The sequence below is a fragment of the Bos grunniens genome, chromosome X (genome assembly GCF_055505025.1).
Source record: "Bos grunniens cultivar Pamir isolate PY7600 chromosome X, Bosgru_T2T1.0, whole genome shotgun sequence".
Lineage (NCBI taxonomy): Eukaryota > Metazoa > Chordata > Mammalia > Artiodactyla > Bovidae > Bos > Bos grunniens.
In genome coordinates, this window is record NC_141194.1 from 52,997,135 (window position 1) to 53,014,066 (window position 16,932).

Consider the following 16,932-nt stretch of genomic DNA (forward strand, 5'->3'; position numbering starts at 1 on the left):
AGCTTTTTCAAGATTTCCAGGGTCAAATTTTTCCAGTTACTGAGAATACAGCCTAGAGGTGAGTCTAAGGGAGGTTCTCAAGATGTACCATTCATGTACCATGAATCCATTCTTAGAATGCGAGTATTGAGAGCTCACTAGCCACAAAAACCATCCCAACTTTCCCAGTGAATCCTCCACGTGTGACAAGGCACCACATGTGGCTAATGGCACAAATGCACAACTGTCCCAACAACCGCATCTGACAGTGAGAGGTGACCCGAGTGTTTGACAGAGTGGCACAAAACCATGCAGTTAGGCCCAAGCCTAGGCACACACTGCGAAAATACACCTGGTGGCTAAGGTCAGTGACAACAGAAAAGAGTTTCCTGGAACCAACTGTGAATGCTTTTTGACGATTCCCTGAAATGTGGACGGCACTCTTTGGGATGACTCAGAGGCTGCTTTTAGGCTCCTGTAAATTAATCTGGACAGAGGGAGGAAAAGTGAAAGTAGCAGAGAGGACAGGCTGAGGAATCTGCCTTGTAGCCCTGCTGGGAAGGCAGCGACCTGGGGAGTGGGCTGTTTTGCTTGAAGCAATATGTGCCTGAGACAGCGCACAAAGTGGTCTTGCTGGGGGCAGATGCTCTGATAGCCTGGTCTGTTCTGTGATTCCCCTTATCCTGTCATGTGAGTCTTCAAGCAGCAGGTGCCCTAATGGTTTTAAGTGCCTGACCCATACCCACACAATTTTAATTGGCCTGGTCCTCAGCTTAATGGAGGAGGAGAAAGAGAAAACGAGAGCCCTCATCCACTTGCAGAGAAGGCAATGGCAACCCACTCCAGTACTCTCGCCTGGAAAATACCATGGACGCAGGAGCCTGGTAGGCTGCAGTCCATGGGGTCGCCAAGAGTCAGACAGGACTGAGCGACTTCACTTTCACTTTTCACTTTCATGCACTGGAGAAGGCAATGGCAACCCATTCCAGTGTTCTTGCCTGGAGAATCCCAGGGACGGCAGAGCCTGGTGGGCTGCAGTCTATGGGGTCGCAGAGAGTCGGACATGACTGAAACGACTTAGCAGCAGCAGCAGCATCCACTTGGGTGGCAGATACTGGGGCGTGGGCAGTGGAGCCTTTGGAACATGCCAGAGAGTAACCCTGACCAGAGTTCCTCAATTGCTTCCACGGCCACTCGCCTGTTCACAGAGGGTTTGAGAAAAAAATAAGAGAGAAAAGGAGAGTGGGGTAGAGCTCCCTGAGAGTAGTCCCTGTACAGTCCACCAAATGTTGGGCCAGTCCAACCATGAGTTGGAAAAGAATTTCCAAATACAGAGTACCACAGATAGGAGTAAGTTTATCAAGAACAAAGATCAGAGATAAAGTGGGCACTGCAAGTGCAGCAGGCTGACAACTCCTGACAAGCCAAAGAGAGTCAACAGTTTTCATGAGTTAATAGCCGATTTTTATAGCCTCAAGTCAAAGAAAAAATCCTGCTTTAAGGTTGGCATTAGGTAACTGGTTGGGGTGCTATAGGTGTTTACTGGAGTGGGCATCTTTGGCTAAGTTGGAGTCAGGAAGCTTGTTAATGATGATCAGGGGCTTTTGGCAACGTTACAAAGGGGTTCATTTAGCGTTGGAGGTGTCCTTGGTTCTGGGCTCTGCTTCTGTGGCCTTGGTAAAAGGGGACTGGGGCAGGATTCAACAGTTCCCCCAAGCTTGCCTAAGAAAGTGGTCAGGACCCAGGCCTGGCTGAGGGAAGCCTGGCAGTGAGGACAAAAGGCAGGGAGGGGTGGGGGCTCCAGACTACTGGCTCCTTCCAACTAACACTGGGTTCTTCCTCTCAGAGGATGGATATTACCCAGGAACCTGAAAGAAGCCTTGGACACTGTCCTTGCCCACTGCCGAGCCCTTCCCAGGAAGCTAAACTCTTGGCTCTTGCTTTCTTCAGTCCCAAGAGCTCCTACATCTGACCTTGCCCACATGCGTGGGTTCCACTAAGCCTTTGAGGAAGTTATGACCTCAGCCTAACTTGATCCTCAGCAAGAGAACTCTGCTTCCAGCAAGACTCCAGCAGTTCAAGCCATTCCCATACAACAGCCAAAAGGCTGACTGGCTCTGCATGGAACTTTGTCTTACTTTCTGAATTTTTGTTCCCTAAGCAATAAAGGGGGCTTTCCAGGTTGTTCTAGTGGTAAAGAACCCACCAGCCAATGCAGGAGATAAGAGACCAGGGTTGAATCCCTGGTTGGGAAGACCCCCTGGAGGAGAGCATGACAACCCACTCCAGTATTCTTCCCTGAAGAATTCCTTGGACAAAGGAGCCTGGCAGACAACAGTCTGTAGGGTCAGAGTCAGACACAACTGAAGTGACTTAGCATGCACACATAAGCAATAATTTCCGTTTTCTCCCTGGAGGAGGGGAGAAGCCATTGTGAGGCCTCCTTCACTATGCGTAAGATGTTGTCTCTGTGATGAGATCCTGTTCCTGTGGGGGTAGGGAATTGCAAACGCTTTCTAGAGGCAGATTCCTGGGCAGCATTTCCAGAGATAGCAGCGGGGATGGAGGTGGGGGGGATCAGTGGGCCCACTCCTTTACAGGCAATGTGATTAGGTATGAGACTTTTCTGCTCACACAGGAATCTTTGGCACCTGGTTCATCATGTTCTCTGCTCCTATTCTTGCCCCCATCAAAGAGTTATTTCACTTTCCACATGGATAATATAACCAACACCCTTGAGTCCCCAGAACATTATCTCCAGGAACAGCTATATTCCATTCCCTTCAACTACCCACTCTCTGAACTTTATTATTATTACCTGGAGTTCTACCTCCTCTGTCTTCTTAAATGCAACTGTCTGACCACCTACACCCTCTCTCATTTCATCTTTCAATGTCACTCCAAAACATCTAGCAGCATATCTATCACATGATTCACTTAAGTGATATTTAATACCATACCTATTTTTAGACCTCTTTAACATTCATGTTCATCAATCACTCTTTTGTTTCCCTATCCATTAGCTAGAAAACGGATCTGCCCTTCAGGCTAGTACTGAGGCCCCATTTCTCCCATACAAACATGGTGATTTTTCATTAAACCCAGAAAAAACAGGGAACACATCTAATTTACTTTGCAGTTTCAACGTTTATTTCTGATACCAAAACTTGACAGCACACAAGGGAGGGGGTAAGCAATAGACAAGGAACAGCAAATAAATTTTTCCTGCATGCCACTTTCAGTCAACAGGATGTGGCTCTCTAGATAGCTGCGTTTAGAAGGATTCTGAGGCTTCATCCTCACTCAGGGGAAAGACAGTTGCAACGTATTAGCAATATCTGTGAACATAAAAAAGAAAAAAAAATTAAAAATCAATGCATATACCAAGTAGTAAGGAATATAAATAACAAATACTGCTTCCCCATACTTCCTTCATCTCATCACCATGGGTTTCCTAGAACTCCCAGCTAGAGCACATAAATACATTCCCATGGACTCTATAACTCCCAGTGACCCTAAGTGCCCAATCCAAAGTGATATACCTACCCAAAATCTCACTCAACCCAGAAGAAACCGATGGCACCAAAGTTGGCAGCAAAGTTGGCACTGGCTGTACCACCAGGGCCAATAATGGGGCCGGCAAAGGTCTGAGGAAATCTGGAGCGAGCATTCTGGTGGTATCTGGCCCAGAAGGTAAATGGGATTCTGGACCAGGGATCTCCAAAATCTCCTTCCTCATCCCACGTCAGCAGCTCAAACTCAATGTCATCCCAGCTCCAGGGCCCAGATACGGCCTCATCTCCAATCCCCATGCGGGTTCTCGCCTCAGCCCGTGCCTCAGCCTCGGCTGCAGCAGCATCCAAAGCATCCAAGGCCTCATCTGCGGCCTCCATGAACTGTGCAGTCCAGTCACGAGGGTCTCTCTTCTGAACCTGAGATGAGGAGTAGAAAATAAAGCCCGTGATAGTATTAGTTAATATTTATGAAGCACCCACTATATACTTAGCACCCTACTTTGTGCTACTGTTTACATAGTAACAACAACAAATACCACCAATAATGTGGAGCCTACCATGTGCAATACCTAAGAAAGATCTCATTCCTGCTCTGGACTTTTCCCAGCCAGTCATACTTCATCCCTTAACCTATCAAGTCTAGAGCTGTTCCTCTATTACCTCTGCAATGAATCGTAGCACTTTCATCTTGCTAGTCTCATGGTAGGATCGGAGGCCCCAGAGGAACTCATACTCAGGAGGGTTGCTGTTGGGTACTCGTCTGTAGTCTAGGTACCTTAGAAAGAGGAGAAAGGCCTTTGTTTCTACCCAGCCAAAATCAGAGTTCATCAATGCATAATAATCCGAGATTCTGACACCTCAGATTTCAGGTAGCAACTCCCTCCAGTCTCATTCCAAAACACAGATTATTTACCATCTAATAATCAAGCCTTCAAATTCCTGTGTTTCTACACCAGTCATCTAGGACTAGAGGATGACTTATATAGAGTCATAGAAAGGACAACACTTTTTCACCCCCTCTGCCACAGTTCTGACTCCAGGTTCTTACAATCTTGTTACTGAACCACAGATAGGCCCATTGAAAAGCCTCTGCTAACCCAGCCTTGGGAATATCTACTGTAGGCGTGGTGGACAAGCTCCACTTGCAAGACAGCTATACTGCAGGAAAATTTAGCCACAAGGAATATACTCAGTAAATACTCCTGAGTATATATGTGTGCATATGCATAGGTACAGTTAATATAAGAAATGAGCAGCATGGGAAGGGCTTTCTGAGGCTGACCAGCACACAGAATTCATGAGGACAAGACAAAGCCGCTTAGGCATCACTTACTTTTGTTTTACAAATTCGTAAGTGAGAAGCTTCCTCAGATCTCCAAGGAGGGGATGTCTTACCCTGAAAGCAAAAAAAAAAAAAAAAAAAAAGAAGAGATCCATAATTAGAGACTGTGACATTGCCCAAAGGAAAGAAAAGAGTTTTCCAGCACAGAAGTCAGAGATAAGAGAAGAGGAAGAGACCAGGACTATTTCCCCATCCACCCAGGTCACATCTTTGGGCTCTGTACCTCCCCAAACCAATTCCCTTAGACTACCAGGTTGATGCAATCCTGGAACCATCCTCTGTTGCCAAAGAATCATATAACAGGCAAGAGATGAGAGAGCCCAATCATACCCAGGACGCAGTCCCATCTTGCGTAGTGCCTCCCAGAGGACAGCTGCAATGGGAGGCAAGGGGAGACAAGGGATGGAAAATGAACATGGAAATCAGGCGGTAGCCAACCCCCAGCTGCTGGCCCGGCCACTCACCTTCACTGGCACGGTTGCCATTCATGAAGATGACACCCAGAATCACTAAAAGGAGACCCAGTTTTGGTGTGTCTTTGGTCCTAAAGAAGTAAAAAAATATATATATATATTTTCAGCAGCCATTTACACAGGCACCCCAGGCCGTTTACCCATCCAGCTTTCCTAGTATTCCTCAGCCAGGAGACAACTCTATCCCAACTCTGCCCATGACCTGCTATGTGACCCTGAATCCTGAACCCTGATCTACTTGAAACTCCCAGGAAAAAAAAACCACCACTGAGAATTTCCCATCTTACGTTCCCAGTATGCCAGCCAGGGACTCAGGGGTGCTGATGAGAATATACAGGTGTTCTTCCTTGTCAATTTCTTTCAGTTGAATTCCAAATTTCTACAGGGGCAAGAAAACGGACTATGAAATTACAGAATCTAGCATAAGCATACCCACATTCACTCCCTGTGATCTGCATCAAACTCCCAATAGGAATCCCATGAATCTTTTAAACCAAGACTTTCTCATAATATCTATCAAAGCCCCTCCTCGCAAACCTTTCCCCATCATTCTGTCCTTCAGGGTTGCCTTCTCACCTTCTCCAGGACAAAGCATGCACGTTCAATGATTTCTGGATACACATCAGTGTATTCACGGATGATATCCCTTAGCATTTCTGTAGGTGAGAGGAGGAAGCATCTGAGCTGAGCAGGGGCCACAGAGCTGTGACATCTTTGCCAGCCCTGCCCAGGGGAGCACAGTAAGTGAAAAAGGAAGACTCAACCATGGAAGGAGGGGATTGAAGGGGAGGGGACATATAAGCACAGAGATATCCACAGAGAATGGGGTGAGGGGAAGGGCAGATCTCTGGGAGAGGGTACTGAATGCCTACCTGAGCGCTTGATGGGCACCTTTGTGTAATCTTTAAGCATCAGGTACTTGACTAGCTTATTAGCCTGAGAGGGAAAAAGGAAATCATTCAAGTTATAAGATATTGACAGAACACTTGATTGAATTATAGATAGAAATACAACAAAGAAAAGAAGTGAGGGTGGGTGGGGAGAAGCAACTGGGGAGTTACAGTTCTTACTCTTTCCTGAAGAAGGGCCACATCTCGGGGCTGTGAGGCACCCAGGTTCTGTGAGGCACGCGAATTAGGAGAGGGGCGCAGGTTCGGTGAGGGGCGCAGGTTTTGCCAGTCTGGTGGAACTGGCCAATCAGTGGGGATCCAGTCAGGTGGGAGCGGCCAGTCAGCGGGGAGCGGCCAGTCGGGTGGCAGTGGCCAGTCAGGGGGTAGTGGCCAATCAGGAGGGCCTTGCCAATCTGGAGGACCTTGCCAGCCTGGTGGAGTCTGCCATCCAGGTGGGGTCTGCCACCCAGGTGGATTCTGCCAGGCCAGTGGGTTTGGCCAGACAACCGGACCAGGCCAGACAATGGGGTTTGGCCAGATCACGGGGTTCTGCCAGATCACTGGGTTTGGCCAGATCACTGGGTTCTGCCAAGCAACTGGGTTTTGCCAGGCTGGTGGGGTCTGCCTAGTTGGGGGGCTCTGACGTGCTGGTGGGGTCTGCCTGGTTGGCTGATTTTGCCAGCCTGATGGATTCTGCCAGGCCAATGGGGTCTGCCAGAGCACATTGGGGGGTGCGCCAGGTGGGCTCTGAGTGGTAACTGGAACTGGTGCAGACCTCCAGGTCCCTGGAGCCAGTGGGGCCCGCCTCTGATCCCCACTGCTACTCTCTTCCACGTTCAAGTTATTAATCTGCATTATCAAAGAAAAGGAAGGTCAGGGTTACCAAGTGTTTCTATGTCCTCACCATATCTATTTCAGGAAGGCCCCCTAAAACCCTCACCTGTAGTGACAGCCTGACCTACTAGCCAATGGTCACCCTGAGTCCTGGGCTTGTCTTTCACTGTCTTCCAGGCAGGAGTTTCATCTCTGAACCAGGCCAGGAGCAACCCAAGGGTGGGGCCTGAGGCTTCTCCTCTTCCTATGTCCATCACTGGCTCTGCTTGTACCACCCTGGACAAATCACTCAAGTCACTTCACCTCTCTGGGACTTATTTTCCTTCTCTGTAAAACTGAAACTATGATCCCTAGCTGCTATGAGGTACCTCGAAGATTTAGTGAGTGAGATAACCTGCGTGAATGTGCCTAGGCCAAGATCTAACACATGGCTACTTTTAAAATGTAAAATGAATTACACAAAGACTGTATATATTACGGGTCCATGTCTCATCTCCCCATTAGTCTGTGGATTAACAAGAATCATCATATTTACCTTATCATCCCCTACAATGTAGCTGAATACAGTTATATATATTTAGTTTTGTCTTGTTTAGAACAAATGAACCGCCTCAAAGAAGAAAGGAGAGAGCCCAAAGCAAAATAGAAGTAGCAGGGATCTCACCTTACGGGTCCTCTTGCCCCGAATTATAGTCCTGGACTCCAGATTCTGAGCCTGGGAACCATCCGTTGATGTCTGTGCAGCTGCACCATCAGATTCACAGATACCTGGGCTTGGGTCAGCCTCTATGTCAGTGTGGGAAGTGGCCATCTTGGCTGGGTTAACATTCTGGGTCTGGGGATCAGCAGTTGGGGCCGTAGTGGTGTCATTCCAAGCCTTGAAGGCTGTCTTGGGCTGAGGGTTGACCATCTCACTGGCATTGAGAGACTGAGAGAAATTGTAGGCCGCATTTGGGACCACTTTAGTAGTGGTATTCTGGGCCTTAAAGGCCATGTCTGACTTGTTGGCAGTTAACTCACCGGTAGGGGCTGCCTGGGAAAAATCATAGGCAGCATTTGGGCCCTTTGCGGAGGCATTTTGGGACTTAAAGTGTGCTGTAGGCAGAATGTTGGGAGTCTCCTTGGCATTAAATGCCTGGGAGAAATCATAGGCAGCATTTGGACCTTTTGTGGTGGCATTCTGGACCTTAAAGGCTGTCTTAGGCTTAGTGGCAGTTGCTAAAGCCTGCGTATCAGCCATCTCACTGACTGCTGGGGGCTGTGAACTCTGAGGACTAGCATTCGGTGCACTGGCAGCTGCTGTGGCCTGGCTGGTAGGCGGGGCCTCCGAGATCTGGATGGCCTCCATCAGGGTCTGCATAAGCAAGGTGCTGTCTTCTACGGAGGCCTCAGCCTGCAAATAAGGGGTAAAAATTAAATCTCTGGGCTCCCGAAGTGGGGTTGGAAGGGTGAGGTGGGGAGCACAATGTGTAGGGAAGGTGAGGCTGGTTGATGCAAAAAGAGAAGGGTGAGTAAGACATCTAGAGGCCTGAGTGGCATGAAGGGGTTACAAAACATCTGATAGGGGCTGAGTGAGGCAGTGGGTAAACAAGGAGTGGGGCCAAATGAAGAGAGGGGACAAGTGTGGAGGGGGGCTGCTGATCTAGGAGTGAGGTTAGAGCAGAGCAATGCAGCCTGGGGTAGGAGCTCAGGAGGAGGAGGTGGAACAAGAGTGCCGCCTTGAGGAGTTGAGGAAAATAAGGGGGTCTCAGGGGGTGGGGAATGCGGGAGAAAGGGAAGGTGGAGGCAGGAGGTTGGGGGAGGGGGCAGCAGAGAGCTCCATAAGCGCCAGGACTATGGGGGGCGGGGGGAAGGTTCCTTACTCAATCGGGATTCTCTGGGCAGATTGCCCTTACTATTAACAGGGTCTCCCCTTTATCTGAAGGGGAACTGACGGCTGAAAAGGGATGACACCCGCCCCCCTCGCCACACACACACCTTAAACCATAGGAATTTGAAAAATGACGGAATCTAGGCATCAAGAAGGCAACATCAGATCCAAGTGTCTGGACAACCAAAGGAGCCCCGGGGGAACTGTCGGCTAGGGAAACGGTGGGGTGGGGAGTGGAGATCTCACCTGGAAGCCGAGGAGGCCCGCACCACAGTCCATTTTCTCAGACATGATTCTTGTCCCTCTGGCAAGAGCAGAGCCTGGGGGGTGTGGAGGAGGAGTTGGGTGTTATACTAGAGGGCAAACGGGAAGGAACGAATTTGGGGAGCGTTATACTAGAGGGCAAACGGGAAGGAACGAATTTGGGGAGATGGTGGTGTTTGAGGTTTGATTGTGGGGGCGGATGAGGTGCTGAATATGAGAGGAACGGGCCAGACTGGAGTGGGAAAAGTGAATGGATGTCCAGATGGAGGTTCTGAATCCTGAGAAGCTACCAAGAGAAGCTTCAAATCGGGATTCAGATAAGAATTCTGAATCCAGGCAGATTGAATTAGGATTCGCATTTGGGAAATTGAATGGAGTTTTCAAATAATGAGAATCGTATAACAGTACAGACCGAAGTCGAGAAATCTGTAGAGGTTTTGAACGATGGGAGGGGTTTAGAGAGCGAACAGGGATTCTGAATAAGGGAGAATCGGGTGAGGGGTGTGAATCGGGGCTTGGGGAGTGGAAAAGGGATAAGAATCCGGGATAAAGGGATCGGGATGAAAAATAGGGGGCCCGCACCAGGGGGCAAGATGCCCTATCTGGGGGCTAATTCTCACCTTGCCTCAGGCCCCAACCCCAACCCCCTCGTAGCCTCCCTTCTTCACGACTCAGAGGATCGGGATTGCAGTTTTCGGCTCTCAGCAGCCGCACCCTCTCCTTGTCCAGGAGAAAATGCCAGCGCGGCAGCTAAGACGACCCCGCCTCTTCGCCTAATATACCACCCACCACCTCAGATGGTTGTACGCATGCGCAAGACCTGATCGACCAAATAAGAGTCCCGCCCGCTTCCCCAACAAAAGCTTCGCCCTGAAGGCTATGCTGAGCATGTGCAGTGGGAGGCAGTCCCGCCCCTTTGCCAACACACCACCCCATCACCAACCAGGTTGACAGTATGCATCGGCCCCTCCCCCAAACAGATGCGCTGTGCCTCTAGATCCCACCCCTTGCCCCACGCGTCGGCCCCCCTACCTTTTCCGCAATGCGTCTCTGTTCTTTCCCTCCCCTCTAGTGGCCCCTCCTGTCAGTCAGCGTACATCAACCACCCGCTTGTCTAGGAGCATTTAGGTCACTATTAAAGAGGTCTCTGTGTAGGGTCTCTAATTGCAACAAGTGCTAAGCTCCTGCTAAAAATAATCTCATCCATTTAGGCACCTAGGAAAATGGCCAGAGAGGGATACATTAATGGCGATAGAAAAAATCTGTGCCTGCCATGTGACCCTACAAGATCTCCTCCCCACTCAACAGTTTCCGGACTCAAACATTAGCTACTTTCTTGCCCTTTGTGCAGCTCCAGCTATTTATTTTGTGTGGGGAGGTGGGGAGGGATGGGTACAGCTTGTACTTAACAGCAGGATCTATGCTGGGGCTTGTTTTCCTCTCACAGAAGCCCTGAAAAGTGGATATCAGCATCTCCACTTTACAGATCAAGATAATGAGGTACAGACATATTGCATGAACTAGACAAGGACAGTCAGTAAACGGAAAATGCAAAATGTGGACCTGGTTTTCCAGACCCTAAAACCCATGTTGCACCATTGCTGGCTCAGGGACTGAGGCACCCTCACTTCTTCAGTTTGAGCAGCAGATTCACTCAACCTCCCCCACTCTGTCAACGTCCATCCCAAACTTGAGCTCATGCTCTGCATCGTGGAGAACACAGGAAGGGGCCCCAGCACCCCCTCCCCACCCCTGCCTGCTCTATGTGGGTCCACCCAGGTGTGCAAATTGCTCTCTGGGGTCCACTCCCTGATCCGTCAGGCCTCTTTTGCTCTAAGTGGCACAAATGTCCCTGAGGCCTTCTTGGTGCCCTCCAGAGCAGCCAGGACGCTCAGGTACTTGTGTGTCTGAATCATGGCAAGCCTTGACTGAGAGTGAATGTTTGCCCTGGTTCCTTCCAGGGCTGGGCCTCAGTTCCTGGGATGGAGTGCTGGGCCAGTTTGTCACTAGCTGTGTGAGCCCACTCAGGCCACTGGAATTCTCTGAGTCTGGCTTCTCAACATGCAAAATGGGAAAGACATGTAGCACTTACTGGGGTCCTATGCAATGACACAAACTGTGCTTCCAGAATGGAGAGGCTTAAAAAGGCAGAAAATGTTACATAGATGTGAAATGACTCAAACTAAACTGATACTTTCCAAACATTCAAGGTACATCTTTGTACCTTTCACATTTATTGTGGCATCAGCTCCTGCCAGAAGCCAACATACAAAAGGAAGCTAATGCTGGGAAGTACTGCAGCATTTGGTCCCCAAGGGCCAACATCAATTCTGCCTGGCTGGATAACTTTCCCCATCTGTTGCATAGCAACCTCCTCTGTCAGCTGCCTGTTTTTTCTCAGCACTTCCTCTGGAAAGTGTCTGCAGTGGGACGTGATCAGACTCAAGAAAGGAGGCCTAAAACACCATTTTATATGCTTTCTGATCCCGTATCTATTATCTCCAGTCTTGACTTATGAATTCTAAATCTGTAATCTGACAACCTACGCCACTCTTGCAATTGTCTCTGTATTTTCACAATTAACAGGTCCCATATATCCTCCTCCTAACCAACACTGTGTTTGTCCTATCATGCCCTTCTCTCTCCATTAGAATCCTTTTAGGGAGATGGATTTTTGTTTTATTCATTGCTGTATCCTTAGAACATAAAATGGTGCCTAGTGTATTTTATATGCTCAAAAAATACTTGTTTAATGAATGAATGAATACCACCATCCATTCTGTTGCTTATACAAGAAACCTCAGAGGCATTCTTGTTTCTTTCCTGTGATGAATTCACCTACTTTTCCTCATTACACAAATGCATATCTGTCATTAAAAATTCAAACATTACCTAAGTATTTCAGAAATTAAGTAGCCATCACTCCAAATTTCACCACTTTGAGTTAACTGTTAAGGGTTTGTTGCTAACTTCTCATACAACACTTTATGTACATATATTCTCACATAAATGGGATTACTTTGAATTGCATTCTTTTATTAATACTTACTGCCTCCCACTTGCTTTTACCTCTACCCTCATCTGAGACATGCATTTTAAAAACCATTTTTTATATTCTATCATGTTCAAAAAGTCCTTTATTGTTTTACAAAAATGAAGATCATATTATATATATTTTAATCTATCTGATTTATCTCAGTTAATGTTAATCTACCTCTGATTCATTCTTTTGCACTGCTGCATACTATTCCATGATAGAGAGGGACCACAATATATTAAATCATTTTCTCATTGATGGTAATTCATTTTGGTTTCAGGTGTTTTGGTGTGGGGAGGAAGCACATACTGACAACACTGCAATAAAATAACTGTACATATATCATTACTTTTAATGCTTAATATTTATTCCTGTGACATCGGATGCCCAGGAGTAAGATCAATACACTAGACAGTGTTTTGGCATCATAAGCCTTTTCCAGTTTTTTTCCCAACCTGGTGTGTGTTTTATTAGTATCTCCTTGTGGTTTTAATTTACATTTCTGGTAAGTAAGTAGTGGAATACATATTCATATGTCAATGGACCTACTGGATTTCTTTTGTAAAGTGCTTGTGCAAGTCTTTTGCCTATTTTTCTTGTGTTGTCTTTGTCTTAATTATTTTGGAGATTTCTTTGAACAGTCTTACAGATGCTAATTGAAATCCCGTAGGGCTAGATGTATTGCAAATATTTTTTTCACATTTTAGTAAGGTAATACAGTGTGTATACTCTGTTACGTAACAGTTCCAACTGCAAGAGCCACCTTATCAGCTAAAAGAATGTGACCTAGGATTTACCAGTGGTAGGGTCCTGAAGGAGCCTACTGGGTCGACGTCTATGGGGTCGCACAGAGTCGGACACGACTGAAGTGACTTAGCAGCAGCAGCAGCAGGGTCCTGAAGACCACCCTTGCATTCAATGATTCACTAGAAGCACTCACAGAACTCAGGATAGGTGCTACATTCAAGGCTATAGTTTATTACAATGCAAGGATACCAATTTAAATCCACAAAGCTAAAAGGTGGATAATTCACATGTCCAGGAGAGAACAGGGGTGAGCTTCCATTTGTTCCCTTTCAGTGGAACTGTATGGCCAGTGCTTAATTCTCCCAGCAAGATGTGTGACAAACCTGATCCCTGGAATTTACTGGAGGTTAGTCACGTAGGCATGGAACACCTGGGTGGCTAACCTTAGCTACTCAGTCTCCGGCCTGTGCTGAGGTCAAACTAATGCCACAAGGCTCAAGGCCCCACTATAAATCATACTCTTAACATAAACCATCTGTTGGCCCAAAGCCCCGGCTGAACAAAAAGATTTTAATCAGGCATACTATGCCAAAGGTTTAAAGGTTATCTCCCAGGAGCTTGTCAAGAGCTGGACCTTTCTTTGGAATGTGCAGACATTTTTCTGGAATGCTCAGGGTCTGAACACCTCAGACCTGCCGAGTCAAGTCTTCTATTGCACAGACAGTCATCAGTTCAGTTCAGTTCAGTCGCTCAGGTTAATGAGGAAAATGTAAATTACAACCACAATGAGTTAGTATTTCACATCTATCAGAATGCTTACAAAAAATACAACAGGTGCTGGCAAGGATTTGGAGAAAATAGATCCACTCACACATTGTTGCTGGGAATGTAAAATGATACAATCACTGGGAAAGTTTGGCAAGTTTCTTATAAAACCTAACATGCTCCTATTACACAATCCAACAATTGCCCTCTTGGGCATTTATCCCAGAGAAATAAGAACTTATGGGCTTCCCTTGTAGCTCAGTCGGTAAAGAATTTACCTGCAGTGCAGGAGACCCGGGTTTGATCCCTGGGTTGGGAAGATTCCCTGGAGAAGGAAATGGCAACCCACTCCAGTATCCTTGCCTGGAAAATCTCATGGACACAGGAGCCTGGTGGGCTGCAGTCCATGGGATCGCAAGGAGTTGGCCATGACTGAGCAGCTAACACTAATGGTTAATGATGTTGAATATTTTTAACATGCCTATTTGCCATCAATATATCCTCTTTGGTGCAATGTTTCTTCATGTCTTTTGTCCAGTTTTCTAATTTAATTGCTTGTTTTTTTTTAAGTGTTGAGTCTTAAGAATTTATGTATTTTATGTGTAAGTCCCCTGTCAGATATATGGTTTACAAACTGGTTTCTCCCAGTTTGTAACTTTTGTCTTCATCCTCTTTGAGAGAGTCACATGGCACATTTTTTTAGAAAGTCCAATTTATTGATTTTTTCTCCTTCTAAAGATCTATGTCATTTCTAAGAACTCTTCAACAAGCCCTAACGATCTGAAGATTTTATCATGTATTATATTCCAGAAGTCTTGTGGTTTTAACTTTTGTATGGAAGTCTATCTTCCATTTGGATTTAAATTTTCAATTAGATGTGAGGTCTAGGTTGAGTTTTATTTGGGGGGATGGGAGAGGCAGAGCTACAAAAATCCATCTTATCATTCCAGCACAATTTGTTAAAAGATAATCCTCCCATTGAGTTATTTTTGCACCTTGGTAAAAGCTCAGTTGGCCATACCTGTGTAAGGCTATTTCTCAAGTTCTCTACTCTGTTCCACTGGTCTATGTGTCTACTCCTCCATCAGTACTGCAGTGGTCTTGATCACTGTGGCTATACAATAGTCCTGAAGTTGAATAGAATTTTGTTCTTTTTCAGAATTATTTTATCTGTTATTCTAGTTCTTCTGCTTTCCCATACATTTGGGAATAATTTATATCTACAAAGTATCTTGGGTTCAATCCCTGGGTTGGAAAGATCCCCTAGAGAAGGAAATGGTCCAGTATTCTTGCTTGGGAAATCCCATGCACAGAGGAGCCTGGTGGGCTACAGTCCACGGGGGTCACAAAGAGTAGCACATGACTGGGCACACACACACAAAGCATCTTACTGTAATTATGATAGCAACTGCATTCAATCTGTGGGCATTCTCTCCTTTTATTTTGATTTTCTTTGACTTCTTAATCACAGTTTTTTTGTATTCTGTCATTGTTGGGGGGAGTGTTCTATAAATATCGACTAGATCCTGTTGGTTGATGATGTCGGGTCTATCCAATTATGCTTTTTTCCAAACATGGGAAGTTTTCAGACATTTTTCAGTCCCTCCTCCCATGATGACACCTATGTTAGATCTTTTGCAGTAGTCCAACAAATACTTGAAAGCTCTGTTTATTTTTGGTTTTCAGTCTATTTTTACCTGTCAGATATGATACTTTCTGTCATTCCACCTTAAGTTCATTAATTCATTTTTCTATTTATTCTACTTCTGAGTTCATCTATTATTAGTTAAGTTCATTTATTGGATTTTGGATTTTTCAGTTCCTAATTTTCTTTTTGATTGCTCCTTATACTTTCTATTTCTTTTGGAGATTTTCTATTTCTTTGCTGAGACTTTCTGTATTCTATGAACAGTTGCTCATTGAAACATCTTTATCATGGCTGTTTAAAAACCCTTGTAGATGATTCTAATATCTGTATCATCTTGATGTTGGTATGTGTTGACTGTCTTCTCTCATTCAAGGTGTGATTATCATATTTCTTGATATGACAAGTGATTTTCAATTGTATCCAAGATATTTTGCATCTTATAAGGATCTGAATCTTATTTAATCTTCTGGCTTATCACATGTGAGTGGAAGTCCATATTCCCACTCAGCCTCCACTGACACCTGGGAGAGAGGGGCTCCTTGTTACTGAGGGCTAAATGAGAGTTCCAACTCCATATTAAGCTTGTAGGAATACTGCCCTGACTGGAAGAGACCTGGGTGCCTAATTACATAGCCAGAGACTATAGCCATAACCATCGTATCTTCTCCTTTCAGCGTGATTTCACATTTAGATTATACAGAATGCACACAAGGACAAGCATGGAAGAGTACATCTACACCATTTATTCCTTCTTGCTGGAGGTCTAAGTCCCCAAGTCAAGTATTTTTTTAAAAATTGAGATCTCTAATGTAAAATCATACTATAAAAATAATTTGATCACTTAATTTACATTAAAAAGTACACTACATTTTCCTTAAAGGAAATCAGCTCTGAATATTCATTGGAAGGACTGATGCTGAAGCTCAAACTCCAATACTTTGGCCACCTGACGCGAAGAACTGACTCATTTGAAAAGACCCTGATGCTAGGAAAGACAGAAGGCAGAAGAAGGAGATGACAGAAGATGAGATGGTTGGATGGCATCACAAACCAATGGACATGAGTTTGAGTAAACTCCGGGTGTTGGTGATGGACAGGGAGGCCTGGCGTGCTGCACTCCATGGGGTCACAAAGAGTCGGACAAGACTGAGCAACTGAACTGAACTGAATTTACGTTATATATTACAGTTATTCTGATGACTTGGTGAAACATCAAAAAAGATATTAAGTAATAATCTCAATAAGTAATATCCCTTTCTTTTTCTTGAAATGACTTTACCATTTCACCATTTAGAATGTTGTTGCTTTTTTATAAGTAGTTTTTAAACATCATATTTAGTAGTTTATTTCTCTTTTTTACTTACAGTTTTTCATGGTTTTTTTTCTGCCTTTTTTCCCAAATCCTATCCCTGTTGATTGTACCATTTTAAGTACACCTTGGTTCCATTCTATTCTCTTACTTTTTATCACCTTGTTGTTAGAAGCATGAAGAGAGGAAGAAATGAAGAGAGAAAAATTGAAAAGAGAGGGTATAAGAGGAAGAAAAGGGAGGAAGGAAAAAAGAAACA

The 16,932-nt window shown here is 45.6% G+C and overlaps 1 protein-coding gene across 7 annotated transcripts in view; it reads right to left on the minus strand.

The window, feature by feature from the left end:
* Positions 1-3,106: 3,106 nt before the first annotated feature.
* Positions 3,107-16,932, minus strand: part of MAGED1 (MAGE family member D1) — a 79,786-nt gene continuing 65,960 nt past the window's right edge. For 6 of the 7 annotated variants that reach the window (XM_086388747.1, XM_086388742.1, XM_086388744.1 and 3 more), the window contains 12 exons: positions 9,150-9,223; positions 7,698-8,426; positions 6,380-7,048; positions 6,182-6,245; positions 5,886-5,965; positions 5,597-5,688; positions 5,301-5,380; positions 5,167-5,209; positions 4,828-4,890; positions 4,155-4,269; positions 3,526-3,911; positions 3,107-3,317 (listed from right to left, as the gene is read on the minus strand). In XM_086388747.1, coding sequence (XP_086244873.1) covers positions 3,534-3,911; positions 4,155-4,269; positions 4,828-4,890; positions 5,167-5,209; positions 5,301-5,380; positions 5,597-5,688; positions 5,886-5,965; positions 6,182-6,245; positions 6,380-7,048; positions 7,698-8,426; positions 9,150-9,194 — 2,358 coding nt within the window. In that variant the 5' untranslated portion in view covers positions 9,195-9,223 and the 3' untranslated portion in view covers positions 3,107-3,317; positions 3,526-3,533. Of the gene's footprint in view, positions 3,318-3,525; positions 3,912-4,154; positions 4,270-4,827; positions 4,891-5,166; positions 5,210-5,300; positions 5,381-5,596; positions 5,689-5,885; positions 5,966-6,181; positions 6,246-6,379; positions 7,049-7,697; positions 8,427-9,149; positions 9,224-9,787; positions 9,920-16,932 lie in introns of those variants that run through there. The other variant, XM_086388743.1, reaches the window with a different exon arrangement.